The following is a 19937-nucleotide window of genomic DNA, read 5'->3' on the forward strand; positions in this document are numbered from 1 at the left end:
GTGCTCAGCCCCCTGCTGTACTCACTGTATACTCATGACTGCGTAGCCAGTCACAGTGCGAACCCCATCATCAAGTTCGCTGACGGCACCACTGTTGTGGGGTGTATCACTGATTTGGATGAGTCGGAGTATAGAAGAAAGATCGAGCAACTGTCCATATGGTGCCAGCGCAATAACCTGGTCCTCAACACCAGCAAAACCAAGGAACTGATTGTGGACTTTGGAAGGAGTAGGAGGGGGACCCACAGCCCCATTTATATATTATGGTTGAAAGGGTCAAGAGCTTCGAATCCCTGGGTGTGCACATCTCTGAAGATCTTGGTCCGAGAACACTAATGCAATTATCAAGAAAGCTCATCAGCGCCTCTACTTCCTGAGAAGATTACGGAGAGTCGGTTTGTCAAGGAAGACTCTCTCTAACTTCTACAGGTGCACGGTCGAGAGCATGCTGACCGGTTGCATCGTGGCTTGGTACGGCAATTTGAGTGCCCTGGAGAGGAAAAGACTACAAAAAGTAGTAAACACTGCCCAGTCCATCATCGGCTCTGACCTTCCTTCCATCGTGGGGATTTATTGCAGTCGCTGCCTCAAAAAGGCTGGCAGTATCATCAAAGACCCACACCATCCTGGCCACACACTCATCTCTCTGCTACCTTCAGGTAGAAGGCACAGGTACAGGAGCCTGCAACAACCAGGTTCAGGAATAGCTACTTCCCCACAGCCATCAGGCTATTAAACCTGGCTCGGACAAAACTCTGATTATTAATAACCCATTTTCTGTTATTTGCACTTGATCAGTTTATTTATTCATGTGTGTATATATTTATATTATGGTATATGGACACACTTATCTGTTTTGTAGTAAATGCCTACTATGTTCTGTGTGCTGAAGCAAAGCAAGAATTTCATTGTCCTATACAGGGACACATGACAATAAACTCACTTGAACTCTTCTGTTCCTCACATATACGCTACGTGCATAAGTTCCATGCTCCTAGGGAAGCCAAATATGTTTTTGTGCACCAGGTAATTTGAGAGGCAGAAACTCCTGAATGAAAATAACCCCTTTTATTGTTGACATGTAAACCTGAAATAAAGCAGATTGTTATCACAAGCTCCCGACTCCCTTTGATTGATGGACAAATAATGTCATATTTGTGAGGCAAATTTTAACAGAGCATGATCAATCAGACTTTCCCGACAAGCCCTCTAAAGAGATGTTTGAACATTTCTGTTTATTGTGTAGGCATTTCAGCTTCTTGTGCATGCCCTGACAATCATTCAAATAATGGTTGATCTTTAACCTTAATGCTATTCTTGGTTGGATGCATTCTCCCTCCCCTGTTGGAAGGAGTTATTGTTGAGCACTTGCATGATGTTACTTGCCACTTATTAACCTAATATTGAATGTTATGAACGTCCTGCTGCATGTTGGCTTTGTTTTTAAAGGAGTTATGAATGGAGCTTTGAAATTACCAGGAAATATCTTCTGTCGCTTGCATGATGAAGCAATGGGCCAGCGGTAAATCAGTTGACGCTGATGGGGCCTGGAATAGTGCTCAAGGAACTTACTGCATTGCTTCAGGACTGAGAGAATTACACTTCAAACACAACCACAACACCCTTTGTGCAAGCAATGACTCCAGCCATTGGAAAACTCCCTGCTTGATTTGTTTTGACTTGAATTTTGTAGACATTTTCTAATTGAATGTCCTTTTGATGTCAAAAAGTCACTTTTACTATAGAACACAGCACAAGGACAGACTCTTCAGTTATAATATCTGTGCTGAGCCTCTTATCTGCCTGCGCATAATCTATATGTCCCCATTCCCTGCATATCCATTTGCATGTCCAGATGTTTCAAATATCCCTATCAAATCTGCATCAACCACCTCTCCGGCAGCACATTCCAGACACTCAACTCCCACTTGCCCTGCACATCTCCTTTAAATTTTGCCTCTCTCACCTTAAAGCTATGCCCTCTAGTAGATGACTTTTCCATCATGGGAAAAATATTATGACTGTGCACTCCATCTATACGCCTCATAATTTTACATAATTCTTGCTTTAGAATCGTGGTTGTTTGGACTAAGAATTATTTTGGAAACTTAAGTAGGTCTGGAGGCAAGTGATTCTGGCGAAACTTAAACTGTATTGTTTATTGGTTAATGAAAGTTGTTTATCAGTACGATAATCCCTTCCATCACCATGAGAGTAGACTAACAGGGAAATACCAGGGTGGGCAGCACGACCGTCGTCGCAGCGGCCTCTGCAGTCTATCTGTCTTTTCTTTTTTTTTTTGTCCCGTTGAGGGTATAGTTTGGAGTGGGTTTTTAAATGTGTATGTGTGGGGGGGCGGGGGGTGGGTGGAGGAAACTTTTAAATCTCTTCCCAGCACGGGGACCCGACTTTTTCCCTGTCGGGTCTCCGTTGTCGTTGGGGCCTGGCGCCGTGGAGTGGCCTCCAACCGGAACGACCTGGGGGCTCAAGTCACGGAGCCTGCGGAGCTGTGGACCTACCATTGTGGAGCTGGCCAGCTTCGGAGCGTGGAGAGCGGAGCGTGGAGAGCTGCGGTGGGGCGTGGCTGCGACCCGACTCCGGTGGATGGTGACACCTGGAGCTCGGGTGTCCCCGGTGGGAGACTGCTTTACGGGGCACCGGCAACGGCGACTTCCCCCGCCCGAATTACGGGATTGAAAGTGACCTGGAGCGGGGCCTTACATCGCCCGGCGTGGCTTAAACAGCCGCGGGACTTGCTAGTGTCCGCCGGGGGCTCCAACATCAGGACCTTACATCGCCCCACGCGGCTTTAAATGACTGCGGACTTGCTAGTGCCCGCCGGGGGCTTTGACTTTGACAACGGGAGAAGAATGGTGAGCAGGGGAGAGACAAGACTTTGCCTTCCATCACAGTGAGGAGGAGATTCACTGTGATAGATGTTTGTGTAAATTGTGTTGGTGTGTGTCTTGGTTCTTTTCTTGCATGACTGCAGAAACCAAATTTTGTTTGAACCTCATGTGAGGTTCAAATGACAAATAAATGGTATTGTATTGCATTGTATAACTGGCTGGATTGGATTTATCTTCCCCTACTGTGAAAAAAATATACAATGCAAATATTTGTCATAAATCTATAGTGCTGTGCAGGCAGCACTGGACACCAATGTAGGTGGTATTGTAGATAGTGAAGATGGTTATCAAAAATTATAGCAGAACCTTAATCAGGTGGGCAAGTGGGATAAGTTTAATGCACATAAGTGTGAAGTGTTGCATTTTTTGCAAGTCAAACCAGGGCAGGACTTTCACATTTGATGGGGAGAGTTGTAGCACAGAGGGTTGTGGGAGTCAAGTACATAGATTCTCTCAAGGGTGCTCAAGAAGGTTTTTAGTGAATTGGCCTTCATCAGTCAGGGGTTTTAGTATAGAAGTTGTGATATTATGTTACAGTTGTTAAGGCTATATTTGAAGTATTGTGTTCAGTTTTGGTAACTTTATTATAGGAATGATGTAAAGTGCAGAGAATATTTACAACGATGTTGCCAGGATTTGAGGGCTTGAACTACAGGGAGAGGTTAGGTGGGCACAGATGTTATGCCTTGGAGTGCAGATTATTTTATAGAGATGTAGAAAATTATGAGGGGAATAGATAGGGTGAATGCACAGACTTTAATCAGAATACGCGATTCAAGAAGCAGAGGATATAAGTGCGAGGGTAAGATTTAATAGGAATCTGAGGGATAACTTTTTCATACAGAGGGTGATGGGTTTCAGAGGAGGTAGTTGAGGTAGGTATTATAACAATAAGTATTATACCTAATAAGTATTGTTATAATAACGGCATTTGGAAAGGTACATGGATAAGAAAGATTTAGAGCAATTTGGGGCAAACACGGGCAAATAAGACATGAGGCATCTTGGTCGGCATGGATAAGTTGGACAAAAGGGCCTATATGACTCGATGGATCTTTGGATAAAGTTCATTTTGTTAACTTGTTAGTGCGAACTCCATCATCAAGTTCGCTGACGACACCACTGTTATGGGACGTATCACTGATGGGGACGAGTCAGAGTATAGAAGTGAGATTGACCGACTGACCAAATGGTGCCAGCACAAGAACCTGGCTCTAAAACACCAGCAAAACCAAGGAACTGATTGTGGACTTTGGAAGCGGTAGGATGGGGACCCACAGTCCCATTTATATCAACGGGACGATGGTGGAAAGAGTCAAGAGCTTCAACTTCCTGGGCGTGCATATCTGAAGATCTCTCCTGGCCCCAGAACACTGATTCAATTATAAAGAAAGCACATCAGAGCCTCTACTTCCTGAGAAGATTACGGAGAGTTGGTATGTCAAGGAGGACTCTAACCTCTACAGGTGCACAGTAGAGAGCATGTTGACCGGTTGCATCGTGGCTTGGTTCGGCAACTTGAACGCCTAGAAGCGGAAAAGACTACAAAAAGTAGTAAACACTGCCCAGTCCGTCATCGGCACAGACCTGCCTACCATCGAGGGGATCTATCGCAGTTGCTGCCTCAAAAAGGCTGGCAGCATCATCAAGGACCCACACCATCCTGGCCACTCACTCATCTCCCCGCTACCTTCAGGTAGAAGGTACAGGAGCCTGAAGACTGCAACATCCAGGTTCAGGAACAGCTACTTCCCTACAGCCATCAGGCTATTAAACTCAACTGAAACAAATCTCTGAACATTAATAGACCATTACCTGTTTATTTACACTGTATCTGTTTATTTATTGATGTGTATATATATTTATATAGTGGTATATGGACACACTGATATGTTCTGTATTTATGCCTACTATATTCTGTTGTGCTGAAGCAAAGCAAGAATTTCATTGTCCTATCTGGGACACATGACAATAAACTCTCTTTACTTGACGAGGAATATGTGCCTGTCACTGCTGTTTTTGATCAAATTAATGACAATTTTACGCCATGCAAGAAATAAATATATTCAACTGTATATATGAATTGAATTACTGCATTTCGACTGAAGCCCCAAACCTTTACTCCAAACGTATTAATACTGTAAACTCCAACTTACAAAACTCAGCAATTCTTGCTTATGATCCAATTAACCAGTTTTAAAGTTTTATTTTTGTTTTAGTGGATCACTGATGTTTGTAACATCATGGAAACTGAACCAGATTTGAGATTTTGACTGTCAAATGGTTGTTTTCTCAGACAACTAAAGTTGTGCTCGCATAGGCAATGTTCAAATGACATCATTTAGATCTTCCTTTACTGACAAATGGCTCATCGCACATCGAAAGTGGTTCACATTTTGAGTTGTTGTTTCCCTTCGTAACAAGGAGCGGTGTGGCATAGAGGACCTATGTTTTTGTAATGTTTAATGAAAGACCTATCATATACTTCAGTGTACGTGTTAATGATGACTTGGAACTCCATCTGTAAATGTTTTGTACATGGGTGTAATCTGTGTCCGATAGCTCGATGACTAAGATTAGAATGATCTTGATTCTGAAGTGGAGATGATGGTATAGAGTTTTCCATTCACCTTGCAGATTAATTTCTGCAAGGTTGCGTAGTAAATTATGTACCCGGAGTCAAACAAACAGAAACTCGGATGTTCAGATTGTAGTCTGACAAATTGGGCCATGTCCAGAACTTTCTGTTTGAATCAGTCACTGAACCTGGTTGCCACAGGAGGAAATAGTGTATAAAACAATTAATGCTGAGGATTAGGTGCTGAAACTCATCAATTGTGTTGACATTTCAATCAGATAACATGTTATTAAAGTTGTCAGTTACTTAATAATGTATTTCTTAAGAGGTAGTATTCCTTTCAAGCAGTTCCAAAGCCAGTACAGCCATTAACGCAGGTGTTTCCAGTATTTCATTTTATTTCTGATGCTTAGGATTTGCTGCTGTCTTTTATAGAAAATATATAAATCTTGAAAACTGACAATCAGCATCTTGGCAGTGCTCAAGCAGTATCTGTGGAGAGGGTTACGTGATCTATCTCTGTATAATTGCTACTGAGCTTCTGTGTATTTATGGCATTTTATTTTTGTTTCAGCTTTCATGTTACTGAAAGTTAAGGTTCTTATTCCTACAACATCTGTTGATTCAGTTTTGACAAAAGCCTTTTTAGGTAGTTGGTGCAGCACTATTACAGTGAAGGCATATGCAATATCCAAGTCTGTGCTGGTGTGCTCACTTGCCTTTTTCATATTCCCAAATGTGCCAAATGTTCTTACGACATAGGAGAAGTCCATTTAGCCCAATGAGACTATGCCAGCACTTGAATCAATCACATTGATCTGATCTCTGTAACCTATTTCCCACACGTGGCCATTAACGATCACTCACCTGGAGCAGGGTCATTTTAAAGTAAACAATTACCCAACCAACCAGTATGTGGGAGGAAATCACTGCTAAGGGAAAACTATGTTGTAAAGGCAAGAACATGCAAAATTCCACACAGACAGCTTAAGAGGATCAAAGCCAGGCCACAGAAGCAGTGAGAGCCATACTATTTGCTATTTAAAAATATTTCCATACATTTTGTTTTAAAAAAGACTCCATAATGTTGGAAAACTATAGGCCTGTTCTAATACCTTATTTTGTTTTAATATTCATTATTCATCAAGCAGGAGTTGCATAGAACAAGAGTTCTGTTTTTATTTCTACTACTTTCTATCTTGCAAATTTACAAATAAAAAATAAATATAGATAAGAGATTAAACAAATTTGGATGCAATAAAAGGACACGGTGCTGGAGTAACTCAGCGGTTCAGGCAGCATCTTCAGAGAGCATGTATAGTGACGTCTTGGGTTGGGATCCTTCTTCAGACTGATTAGATGCAATATTTTGGTTTGGGGATTAAGGCATGGGTGAAAAAGCAGGAATTTTTTAAAGAAAGGTCATCTTTTGGTTTGGGAGGATGTGTTGTAGGAATTGATGCTGGAGTCTCACTTGGTACACAATCTATCTATACTATTACTAAAACTCTCATCTTTTCCTTTTCCGGTTTGCGTTGTTTTTAAATATGCGCAAAAACGTTACCATATATCGCTAGGATTTTTTCGCCACCTTACTCACCGTTCCCCTCTGCTCCAAGCGCATCAAGTTTTGTTCCGATCGGTGGAATATTACAAAAGTTATGAAGGTGTAAAAAATCGTGAGATCAGCAGATTGGTCTTCTCAACTGTCAGTCACTTCCGGCACCCGTTATCAATCATCGGGGCGAGGAGAATAAAGCCCCGGAGGCGGGCGTTAGTCCAGAAGTCAGGCGTGAGTCAGTCAGCCTGGAAGCCGTGAGTGAGAGTTGAGTCCAGAACTGTGAGTCCACAAGCCGTGCTGAGTGAACTGTGAGTCCACAAGCTGTGAGTGAGTGAACTATGAGTCCACAAGCCGTGAGTGAGTGAACTATGAGTCCACAAGCCGTGAGTGAGTGAACTATGAGTCCACAAGCCGTGAGTGAGTGAACTGTGAGTCCACAAGCCGTGAGTGAGTGAACTGTGAGTCCACAAGCCGTGAGTGAGTGAACTGTGAGTCCACAAGCTGTGAGTGAGTGAACTGTGAGTCCAGAAACCACCAGAGTACGGAGTCTGGCCGAATTGCTGCAAACGCGAGATCTTGGGGAAGTGAGGAGAGAGAGTGGGAGGATTTTGGTAGCCGGGCGCCCCTCAGTGGCTGGCCACGGCAGCGGTAGGCCTCGGCAGCGCTCCCCCCCCCCCCCCCCCCCCACTCAAGTTGTCCCCCTCCCCCAGCTACAGAATGCTCCCGCCCCCCCCGCCTGAAGCCTCCCCACCCCCAGCTGCAGGACTAGCCCAAGAATCCATTCAGCCTACTATGGCCATGCTATCCCTTTTACACTTGCCGTGCCCATCAGCTATACCTGCGCAGTAATACCTGCGTGTTCTACGTCACAATGGGGACCCAATGAGAGGGAATGGCTGCGCCGCCGAAGAGCCGCTAATAGTGGATGGAGGGGGGGGAGTGTTTGAGGGAGGGATGGAATGAGTGCTTGGGGGGGGGGGGGGGGGGGGAAGGGCAAGGGGCGGAGTGGGGGGGATCGGGGCGTCGCAACGGGAACCCATCAGCCACGCCTGCGCAGTTGGGGGCTATGCGTGAGTGGTGGAATATTGTAATTGGTGGAGAGGTGGAATATTGCGTTGGGGGACCAGGCCTCCCGTGTGAGAATGGGACCCAACGGGTCCCACTTAGTCTAGTCTATATCAAAGGTGGATAAGATCCCAATTTTGCTCATGATACCAAGGATTTTGGTGGTAAATAAAAGGGCCAAACGTGCGAATGGCGTATGAAGCACAGAAATGTGTAGTCTACCATATAAATAGAAAGAATAGAAAAATAAAATATTTTTAAAAAGTGGTTGCAATTTAAAAATGGTGATGTTCAGAGCCATCTGAACATCCTTATATAGATTTCACTGAAGATTAACATAGGTATAGCAGAGAAGTAGTAAAGCAAATGATATGTTGGAGTATGTGGCAAAAGAATTTGAGTACAAGAATTGTAATGTTTTACTGCAATTATATGGACTCCTGCTGTGACAGCACCTGGAACATCGCAAGGTTCCCATACCTTTTAGAATTTAGAGATACAGCGTGGAAACAGGCCCTTCGGCTCGTCGAGTCTGCGCCGACCAGCGATCACGCTGTACATTAACACTATCCTACACACTATGGACAGTTTACCATTATTTTACCGAAGCCAATTAACTTACAAATCTATACGTCTTTTGAATGCGGAGGAAACCGGAGCACCCGGAGAAAACCCGGTCACAGGGAGAACGTACAAACAATACAACGTGTACAAACTTACACAACCTTATGGTCACAGGGAGAAGGTACAAACAGCACCCATGGGCAGGATTGAACCCGGGTCTCTGCCGCTGTAAGACAGCAACTCCACAAGTGTGGCATCCATACCCCACACCTAATGGGGATTCTACTTTTGACAGAATGCATAAATATTATCCATGAGAATTCCATACATGGGAGAATTATTCCAATGGGAAGAGATTAAGTAAATAACACCAAATATTTTCTTCTATTTATGTTCCTATGGTGCCTGTCTCATGTTTTGTTTGAAGGGGTAAGTTTAATAGTTTTTTTTGTTGCAGTTCTGGCCAAGATGTGCAGCGAACTAGTGTTGTTGTTAATCTACCAAACCTGATGCGACAGAATACTCCGGAGACTCTTCGCAGAGTGGTGCCAAAAATTAGAGTAAGTTGCAACATCAACAGTTTGTCACGTTTTGGGCAACTGAAAATACTATATCAGAAAAATGTTCCATAGCAATAGCAAGCAATTTGCAAGGCCATTTGAAATTAATTGAATGTTGTTCGCAACATGAATGTCTAAATGTTGTACCATTAATATTATGTATTAACATTTCTGACTGGTCCGATAATCCTATGGACTGAGATGCCCATAAATATTTTATATTAACTAAATGGCAAAGCACCAATTTGAGTTCAGGGGCGGGGCAGTCGAACCATCCACCGGAGTGATCGAAGCGACAACTGGCGATCGAAGCTCCCACGTCGGGGCGATCGAAGCTCCCACGTCGGGGCGATCGAAGCTCTCGCGTCGGTGCGGTCGAAGTTCCTGCAGCTTGGAGCTCCCGAAGTCGGTCTCTAACCAGAGGCCGCGAGCTCCACGATGTTAAAGTCCGCAGGCTCCTGAGATTGGAGCTCGGACGTCGATCTCTGGCAAAGGGATAGCGAGCTCCGTGATGGCAAGTCAGTAGGCCCCCTTGGTTGGAGCTCCCGAAGTTGGTCTCCGGCAAAGGCCGCCAACTCCACGATGTTAGGTCGCAGAGTGGACAGAAATACGATACGGAAAAATTTGCATCTCCGTCGAGGTAAGAAAATTTTAAAAAGTTTACCCCATCCCCCAAAAACCCTCCACATAAAACATGCTAAAGAACACTAAAAACTTACATTTTTAACACATACTATTAAAACAACAAAGAAGAAAGGGACAGACAGACTGTTTGCATATTCATGGGTAGATAAGCTCCAGGTACACACGAAATATGGGGAAATCCTTTCAATTCTACCCATATATTTGAGGAAAGAAATAACTCACCATTTTGAAATTGGATAATGTTTATTGCAATATCTAGAAAAAAATGGTGCAAAACCCTTCTTCAGAAATATGAAAGGGAGTAGACAAGCTATTTTGGTAGAAGAGAAGGTCAAGAAGGAGGATGGATGGAATAAAGAAAATATATCTGATAATCTGGCAATGTCTGTGCCAAACGTAATGCCAAGATAAACTAATCTTAGCTGTGTTCACATGATCCATACCCCTCCATTCAAATATGACTTAGTTTTTAGTATCTAACAAGGAATAATATATTGTACCAATTTTCTCATGACTCTAGCTTGGATATCGTAGGCAATGTATTGATCCATTAAGTTTATCTTTCTGCCATATTGTCAGATTTGAATAGTTTTCTTATCAGCACTGTACTTAAGTAGGATGGATGGCTCAATGTGTTATGATATTTTTGTAATATGGAATTGAAACATTCTACTTTATACAACTAGAAAGGAAAAGTTTACTGCAGCTGAATCAATTGCAGGTGTAGTACAGGTGCACAACCTTTTATCCGACGATCCAAATAACGAAAACCTCCGAATAGCGGCCATTTTTTCGGTCCTTGAAGAAAGGTCCTTGAAAACGTTCACCGAGGGCGACCCGCAGAGGTGACAGCGGAACCTCTGGTCGGTCCTCGAAGAAAGGGGAACTAAATCCCCATTCATAAAAGAGGTGAGGGTATATTGCGCGGGAGGGTTAATAATTGACAATATGCTGCTACCTGCCAGCTGAGTTAAAAAGTTCCCACGGTAGACACGATACACAGTGTATCGTGAGTCTTGCGTGGGAACTTTTTAACTCAGCGTGCAGGCAGCAGCAAATTGTTGCTTCCTTGTGTTTCACCCCACCTACACCCCTCTGCTTCCCGGCCATGTGTGTGACCCCTTCCCTCCCCTCTCCAGCTCCCCGCTCATTGCACCGGCGTGGGGGCTTTATACTGTCTTCACGACGGCGATGGCTGCAGGTGAGTGCAGTCACCGGAGACGTCAGGACCAATTGGACGTCGACCACCAGGCCCACCGCAAGCACAGAGATCCCAGAGACCCACAGCTAGCAGCAGCCCAGCCCAGCCCCGCTCCAACTTCTTCTGCCGGGATCAAGGCGCAATCTCGCGACCTTGCGGATATGAGCCGAGCACTCTACCACTGAGCCAGCCATTAAAATCTACGCAAAAAAATTTCCATTCCGAAGACCGACAAATTCTGAATTACGAAAGGTGTCTGATCCCAAGGCTTTCGGTTAAAAGGTTGTGCACCTGTAGCAGCTTGCATTATTGTTTTTGTAATTATGTTAGTGACTTGCATAAAGTGGATTGTACTGCAATGGGTTTACTTGAATGAAAGTATTAACTACCTCCATTTTTAATCAAATGTGAAATACGTAGTTTACATCAAAAGAGGTTTTAAGAATATTAAGCACTGACATTTAATATTCCTTTTGAGATTAAAGAAAATTATTTGCAGTGTATTTTGTAATTTCTTTTGCAATTTACAGATATAGGAAAAGTAAGCTATTTTCTATTATGCTGGTATAAAATCAATTCTCATTAGGAATTCTTTGTTGCAGGAGGTACTCCATGTTGCGGGGGTGGAGATGCAGTTAGCTGCTGCAGTTTCATTTCTTGCCATCTTGCAAGACGAGTTAGTTTCTGTTGCAGCTTACATCCATGCCTTCCTCCCAACTATATTGATAAACCTGGATCACAAAGACACAGGTCAGTTTAATTAATACAAAGTAGTACTGAACTAAATTTTTTAGCATTGCATGTTTGTAATAGTCTTATTAAAAATGTGACTTTTACCCTTAAAACATCTGACAACTTTTGTTTTTATGATAAAGCACATTGGAAGAAAGGGAAAGTATGAATGTGTGAATTAAAAAGTGCCTTGTTCCTTGAGTAAGTCTATAAGTTTTAGATATGGCCATGAGGTAGGGGGTGGGGATAAGGATGAGGTAGAGGCAAAACAAAACCCAAGTTATTGAGCAGTAATTCAGGTAATTTTTAATATTTAATGAAAAGGACCACAGATTCATGGGTATTGTCACAAATTTGCACAGAAACAGTCCACAATAGATCCTCATGGACGTGTGCGGTGGGAACATGTGCCTGTGTGGAAGTCAAGGGCAGAACCGACTGTCTGGTAAAGTCATCAAGGCAGAACTACCTCATAGAGATAATGAAGGCACTTATACATAGAACAAACAACATAGAAGAATACAGCACAGGAACAGGCTCTTCGGCCCATAGAGTTTGGGCTGAACCTGAAGCCTATTAAACTGATCATATCCGCCTGTAAATGATCTGTATCGCTCTATTCCTTACACTTCCTCATGCCTATCGAAAAGCCTCTTAAAACACCACTATTGTATCTGCCTCCATCACCATCCTCAGCAATGCTTTTCAGGCCCCCACCACACTCAACGTGTTTAAAAAAATTAAAAAAAACTCCCTGCACATCTCCATTTAACATCCCCCCTCACCATATAGCTATGCCCTCCGGTGTTTGACATGTCTTCGCTAGGGAGAGAGGATCTGCCTGTCTACCGTATCTACAGTGCCCTCCATAATGCTCGGGACAAAGACCCATCATTTATTTATTTGCCTCTGTACTCCACAATTTGAGATATGCAATAGAAAAAAATCAAATGTGGTTAAAATGCACAGTCAGAAGTTATCAAAGGGCATTTTTATACATTTTGGTTTCATCATGTAGAAATTACAGCTGTGATTATACATAGTCTCCCCCCCATTTCAGGACACCATAATGTTTGGGACACATGGCTTCACAGGCGTTTTGCTCAGGTGTGTTTAAATGACTCCTTGATGCAGGTAAAAGAGAGCTCTCAGCACCTAGTCTTTCCATCACCTTTGCAAACCTTTATTGCTGTTTATCAACACGAGGACCAAAGTTGTGCTAATGAAAGTCAAAGAAGCCATTATGTGACTGAGAAACAAGAATAAAACTGTTAGAGACATCAGCCAAACCTTAGGCTTACCAAAATCAAATGTTTGGAACATCATTAAGAAGAAACTGGTGAATTTACTAATCGCAAAGGGACTGGCAGGTCAAGGAAGACCTCCACAGCTGATGGCAGAAGAATTCTCTCTATAATAAAGAAAAATCCTCAAATACTTGTCCGACAGATCAGAAACACTCTTCGGGTTCATTCTACAGCAAGACAATGATCCCAAACATACTTCTAAAGCAACAAAGGAGTTTTTCAAATCTATCCAATCTCTCCCTGTACCTGAAACCCTCTAATCCAGGCAGCATTCTGGTAAATTACCTCTGCACTCTCCCCAAAGCATCCATATCTTTCCTGTAATGGGACGACCATAATTGCACGGAATACTCCATATGCGGTCTAAACAATTCCTATAGAGCTGCATCATTACTTCCCGACTCTTTTATTGAATACCCCTAGCGATGACGGCAATCATACCATCTGCCTTCTTTGCCCCCCTATCTACTTGCACTGCCTCCTTCAGTGAACTATGGGCTCCATCAGATCATTATTATAAAAAACTGTTTTAATGGGCAAGTTGTTATTCATCATTAGATTTTATGTAATTTTCCTTCAATTAAATCACATTGGTTAACTGCATCTAAATTAAATTATGCTAAAACATGAAAATAATTATTTATATCCAGATGTGCATCATTTCTAATTGTGTTCGGAAATGGTGCATTAATTTTTGGACTCCAGGGAAGGAAATCTGACAACTTTGCTCCATAAGGTCTGATTGCAATTCAAGACTGATCAACACAGTTGACTCTTAACTGCTTCTGTTCATTTGGTGTGGACAAAAAGGTCTGGCACTATCACCTATTTCTCCCTCCTATAGTCAAGCAAAACCTCTTGTTAAATGTATTTGGTGTGCAATCAATCTGCTTTATTCAATCAGTTTTATTCGTCAAAGTGAAATGAATTTGCCAGCAGCGGTACAATGAAAAAGAACACACAAAAACACAATAAAAAATGTTCACACAAACATCCACCACAGCATTCATCACTGTGGTGGAAGGCACAAAATGTGGCCAGTCCTCCTCCATTTTCCCCCGTGGTCGGGACCTCAACCCTCCGCAGTCACCGCTGCGGGCGTCCAGATGTACAGACAAGGTAAAGTCCAGATAAAGTCCAGGCAAGTCCTGAATCGTTGCTTCCCCACCGGAGACCGCGGCTTCAGGTTGGTGTAGGCCGCAGGCCCTCGATCGAAGATTTAAAGTTCCCGCCGCGCCGCAGCCAGAAGCACCACAGACAGCAGGGCCGGCGGTCAGAGCTCCGCGACGAGAGTCCGCGCTGCGCCCGCCGCTGAAGCCCTGGGCACGTCTCTGGGAAAGGCCGCCTGATCCTCGATGTTAGGCGACATGGAAAAAGTCACCTCTCCATGGAGGAGGCAACCGAAGTGGTTTCACCCTTACCCCCCCCCCCCCCAAACCAACCCCCACACAAGACACACAGAGACATTAAAAACACACATTAAAACATACTAAAAAAATAAACAAAGTTGAAAAAACTAACACGCTGCTGGCAGGGCTGCCGGCTTAAAAAATGCCCCCACCGACCTAAATTTTTCCCCTTCATAAGTACTTATCCTTATCTCCTGATACCTGATTCCAAGAAGTATTTTATTTTTCCATAACTATTGTAGGGTATTGCTTACAATATACCTATTCAAATGAGGCTTTCCAAAACCATTGTGACTTGCAGAAATAAATATCCTAAAAAATGTTTTAAGACATTTGCTCATATGCTTTCTTGGATTTTGTTTTCATGATAATAAACATTCTGTTCTGCACCATAACCTACTAGGAGGTTGATAAGTTCACTAATATAAGAACACTTCAAATTTGTTTAGCTCTTTTCTATGAAAATAAATGTCTCGATTTTGGTTCCTTGTTGTAAGACTGTTGTTTCAGGATATAAATAAAAAGTAATTGTGCTTTTGCCAAGAATGGCTTTTGTATTAGCCTGCAGAACTGGACAATGGAGCTAATTATGTAATATATTAAAACCATAATTTTGTAGTTTAATTTGTCACAGTTTATTATGTTTGTTTTTTTGGCCAGTGGTCAGCAATGCATGGTTGGAGACTCTCCTGACTGTAATTAATGCTTTACCAAAGGAAACCATCAGGCAAGAGGTAATGAAAATTTAAAACAATAAGTGTTTGCTGTTTCCATGTATGCGTATATCTTGATTATGTGTATATAATTAAAGCAACAGCATATGAATGAAGGATGGTACGTGCTTGTACTACTTTGCAGTCATTCACTAGAATGGCAATAATAATATTGAAGTGTTATCTTTGTCTCTCATACCTGTTTTAAAGAAAAAATGCTTCATCTTTGTTAGACATGTTCAATTTATAAAATCGTCTCCACTTTTCCTGTTTGTTTTTCCCCTGGATAAGTACTTATCCAGTTTTCATTATGGACACCATTGCCAGATCACAATTTCTTTCTATGTCAAAAAAATCCTTGTGTTCATCACTAATGTTGTGCTCACAATTAAGGCCTTCTGCCAATGGGAATAGTCCCACCGTATTTAGACTATTGAAGCTATATTTGTGACTTTGAAAAGCCCTGCTGGTCACATCTTAACATGATCTGGTCCTGCAGTTTTATATATTTAACTGAAGGCTCTCATTTAGTAAATCTTGGCACCTGTTCCAAGGTCTTACTGTCCATCTTTAAATTTGCCTGAGGACCGTAGTTTACCTGAGGCTGTGCTAATATTTTATGTTTAGCATAACTAATTTGCACTTTGACTTTGGTAATTAGCGGTATTCTCAACCATTCTTGCCACCTTGAAAGTTTTGTGTACATCCAATGAAATGTAGCTCTTTAACTGCACTCACTTTAAAAGTGTCTGGTTCAGAAGGGCGCAGAGTGGCACAGCTGTGGAACGTCTTCCTCTCAGAGCCAGGGATCAGGGTTCGATCTTGACCTCGGGTGCTGTCTGTGTGGAATTTACACGTTCTCCCTGTGACCAGGTTGATTTCCTCCCCTGTCCCAAAGTCATGCGGGTTTGCAGGTTAATTGGCCTCTGTACATTGCCCCAAGTTTGTTGTGGGATAACTAGTGTGAATGGATGATCACTGTGAACGGATGATTCAGTGTGAGAGAGTGTGAACGGATTATTCAGACACGATGGGCTGAAGGGCCTGTTTCCATGCTGTATCTCTAAACACAGATATTTTTCATTCTGTCTGCAAAAACAAAACATAACCTTTCCAACTATTAGTACATTTTTCTAATCTTTGTCAGGTTCAGATTCAAATTTAGATTAGTTTATTGTCATATACACCAGGGTGAAATGAAGATCCTTGTTGATATGAAGCTCAGAGAGTAAACAGTATACATATAGTAATGATAAATACAACAATAGATACAACAACAAGTGCAAAAATGATGCGAGATTGTAGTGCAAGATCTGAGTAGTGCAAAAGACTACTAAAATACAATAATGTAATAACCAAATGAGGTGGTGTTAAGAGTGAGAGTTTGTGGCAGCTTCTCTGTGAATGAGATGTGAAAGAGGTGGGTACACAAAAAAGCTGGAGAAACTCAGCGGGTGCAGCAGCATCTATGGAGCGAAGGAAATAGGCAACGTTTCGGGCCGAAACCCTTCTTCAGACTGATCGGGGGTGGGGACAAGCCTTCAGACTGATCGGGGGCGGGGACATCCCCCATCTGTGAAAGAGGTGATTGGTTCAGGAGTTGGTTTCCTTGTTGTCATGGTGAGCCACGGCTTAAGAGAGATGGCATCCTCCGTATACTTATTTTTCCTGTACCCTGAAATCTGGATTAGAAACATAGAAACATAGAAAATAGGTGCAGGAGTAGGCCATTCGGCCCTTCGAGCCTGCACCGCCATTCAATATGATCATGGCTGATCATCCAACTCAGTATCCTGTACCTGCCTTCTCTCCATACCCCCTGATCCCTTTAGCCACAAGGGCCACATCTAACTCCCTCTTAAATATAGCCAATGAACTGGCCTCAACTACGTTCTGTGGCAGAGATTTGTCGAGAAGACTGGCACAAATGTGGGCCATTACCAATCTCTCACAGCTATTCATTGTGGTTGATGTTAGAGCAATTGAGCGGTAATCATTGACTTACTGTAGGTCACTTTATGTTTCTTGAGGACTATAATGACGGAGCATATGGGGTCAGAAGGCCGTTGAAGTAAGAGGTTGAAGATGTCCATAAACACTGGGCAGTTGATTGGCGCACAATTTCATAACTCGTCCAGGGAGTCCATCTGGGCTGTTTGCTTTCTGAGAGTTTATGTCGTGAAAGTTGATCTGACTTCTGCCACCTAGATGTACAGATCAGGGCCAGTGGGGGAAGGGACAAAACCCCTTGTTGTAGCTTTGTTTCAAAATGGGTGTAAAGGCGGTTAGCTCATCATTGCCAGAGATTGTCCCCCAATTTTGATTGTAGGTATGTTGGTGTTCAGGCCCTGCCTGCCGCTTGGCATCCACTTGATTGAATTGAGCCTGCAGCTTGTTTTAGACGGGTCTTATCATTCCTAATAGCCTCGTGGAGATCATACTTGAATTTCAATTGCAATGCTGAATCATCTATATCTATATATAACTAAAACTCTGATCTTGTTATCTTCTGATGGTTTTGCGTGGTTTTTCTATTTGCATAAAAACAGTACACGGTAGCGCAATGATTTTTCGCCACCCTACCATTCTCCTGTGCTGCAGGTGCAACAAGTTTTGTTTCGATCGATAGTATATTTTAAAAGTTATTAAGGTTTAAAAATCTTTAAAAATGCGCATGCGCAGATTGGTCTCATCTCCTGTCGGTAACCGCCACGGCCGGAATGGCGACGCCCCTTCCTGCACCATCGCCGCACTGATTGGCCACATCTGCTGTCAGTCAACGGCGACGCCCGCCTCGCTAGGCGCGACACCCCTTCCTGCACCATCGCCACACTGATTGGCCGCGTCCGTTGTCAGCCACCGACGATGCCCACCTTGCCCGGCAAGGAGAATAAAGCTGAAGGAGTGGAGTGAGCAATGGAGTGTACATCACTAATGCTCTGCCAGGTGGAGAGCGGGTGAGGCTGCGTCAGCCAGCGTCGATGACCCAGGGCCTGGGCACTGACGATCCGGGGCCTGGGCACTGAGGCTGGCTCTGGGGCCGATGGATGCAAACCCGAGATCCTAGGGAGGTGAGGAGGGAGTGTGGGGAGATTTAGGGAAAGGAGGGGATAGGAGGGGGGAGGTGAGGAGGGAGACTGGGGGAGGAGGGGAATAGAGGGGGGAATGGGGGAGGGAGGTAGTGGAGAAATAGAGAGAGAGAGGAGGGCAGTGGGGGGAAGTGAGGAAGGATAGTGGGGTGGATAGGGGAGGTGAGTGGTGGGGGATAGAGGGATAGGAGGGGGTAGGGAGGGGAGAGGAGTTGTGGATGGAGGGAGGGAGTGACTGAGGGTAGGGGAAAGGTGATGGAGGGATTGGGGGAGGGGAGGAGTAGAGGGAGGGTGAAGAGGAGGGGGAGGCATTGCTGGGGGATGAAGGAAATGGGCCGCGCAGTTGGGGCCTATGCATGAGTGGTGGAATATTGCATTGGGAGAATGGGTTGCGTTGGGGAAACGGATAAGTGGTGGAATATTGTGTTGGGGAACGGGTTGTGTTGGGGGACCAGGCCTCCCGTATGACAGGGACCCAACGGGTTCCCACTTAGTGAATCTCTCTTCAACCATGATTTCTGTTTAGAGTAGACTCTAAAAATTACTTTACTTTGCAATCTGCTTCATCGATTTTTTTTGCATCTGAGTTTTATAGTCTCTGCATATCTTAAAATTATGCCCCATACATCATTGTCCAAATCATTAATTTAATTCAGAATCAGCAGTAATCTTATCGCTGACCACTGGGGAGCACCAATGTATAGTTCTGTCGTGTCTGAAAATCATCTAGTTATCACTAATCTCTGCTTTCTGTCGATATTGTTTTTGTCAACCTACCTCAGATCCCTGGTCTTCACAAACCAATTTATTTACCATCTATCTACCTATTCAACCGACTTTAGGAATTGTATTTTTATATACGATTTTCTATGGAAGTGGACATTTTATTTTCATGTTGGAAATCTGTTTTAAATTTGCTTCTATCAGGTTATTGTCCCTTTCATCAAAATGGATTTTCCTCAAAGCTGCACATGACATCCCATGAGATTGGAACAAAAATAAACACTTCCTTCTCATTTTTCTTGACCTGAATTGACATTTACTGTAGTTGACCACTGCATTTTTCCCCAATACTTTCTCTTTATCATCTAGCAGGCTGGTATTTATTCAGTTCTTACCTTGCCAGTCTCAGCTAGAAAATGACTGGTAATGGCAAAATGTTTCTGTACTATTCACTCCGGTGCCCCAAAGGATCTATTGTTGGTCCCTTCCAATTTCCCACTATTTATGCTATTTTTCACCATCCATTTCAAAAATGCATTGTCCTTTTCCAGATGTGTGCTGTTAATACTCGTCCATCTCATTCTCAGGTTTGTTATGAGTTCATAATCGTCTCCACATTGAGAGAATGCAAGCCCAGCATCTAACACTGAATAAAGTAAAAGCTTTCCAACTAATTATTGAGAAACCAAAAGTTATCACATTCACACCTCTACCATCAGCTCTGCTTTTCAGTCGCCATCTGCATCCTGCACGCCAATAGTTTTGACTGTGGCGAACCAGGGCAATGCACAACCTCGACATTATATTTGAAGCCAAGGACTACTGCCCCCTAACTTCACCTCTGTAAAATAACATAACTCTTACCCTCTTTGCATCATCCA

The 19937-nt window shown here is 43.3% G+C and overlaps 1 protein-coding gene across 1 annotated transcript in view; it reads left to right on the plus strand.

Annotated features, from left to right (window-relative positions):
• Window positions 1-19937, plus strand: part of ppp4r4 (protein phosphatase 4, regulatory subunit 4) — a 107249-nt gene that overhangs the window by 36271 nt on the left and 51041 nt on the right. Inside the window, 3 exon segments of the mRNA XM_055640089.1 lie at window positions 9135-9237; window positions 11686-11833; window positions 15192-15265. Of these exon segments, the coding sequence (XP_055496064.1) occupies window positions 9135-9237; window positions 11686-11833; window positions 15192-15265 (325 nt within the window).

The sequence above is a fragment of the Leucoraja erinacea genome, chromosome 9 (genome assembly GCF_028641065.1).
Source record: "Leucoraja erinacea ecotype New England chromosome 9, Leri_hhj_1, whole genome shotgun sequence".
In the NCBI taxonomy this organism is placed as follows: Eukaryota; Metazoa; Chordata; class Chondrichthyes; order Rajiformes; family Rajidae; genus Leucoraja; species Leucoraja erinaceus.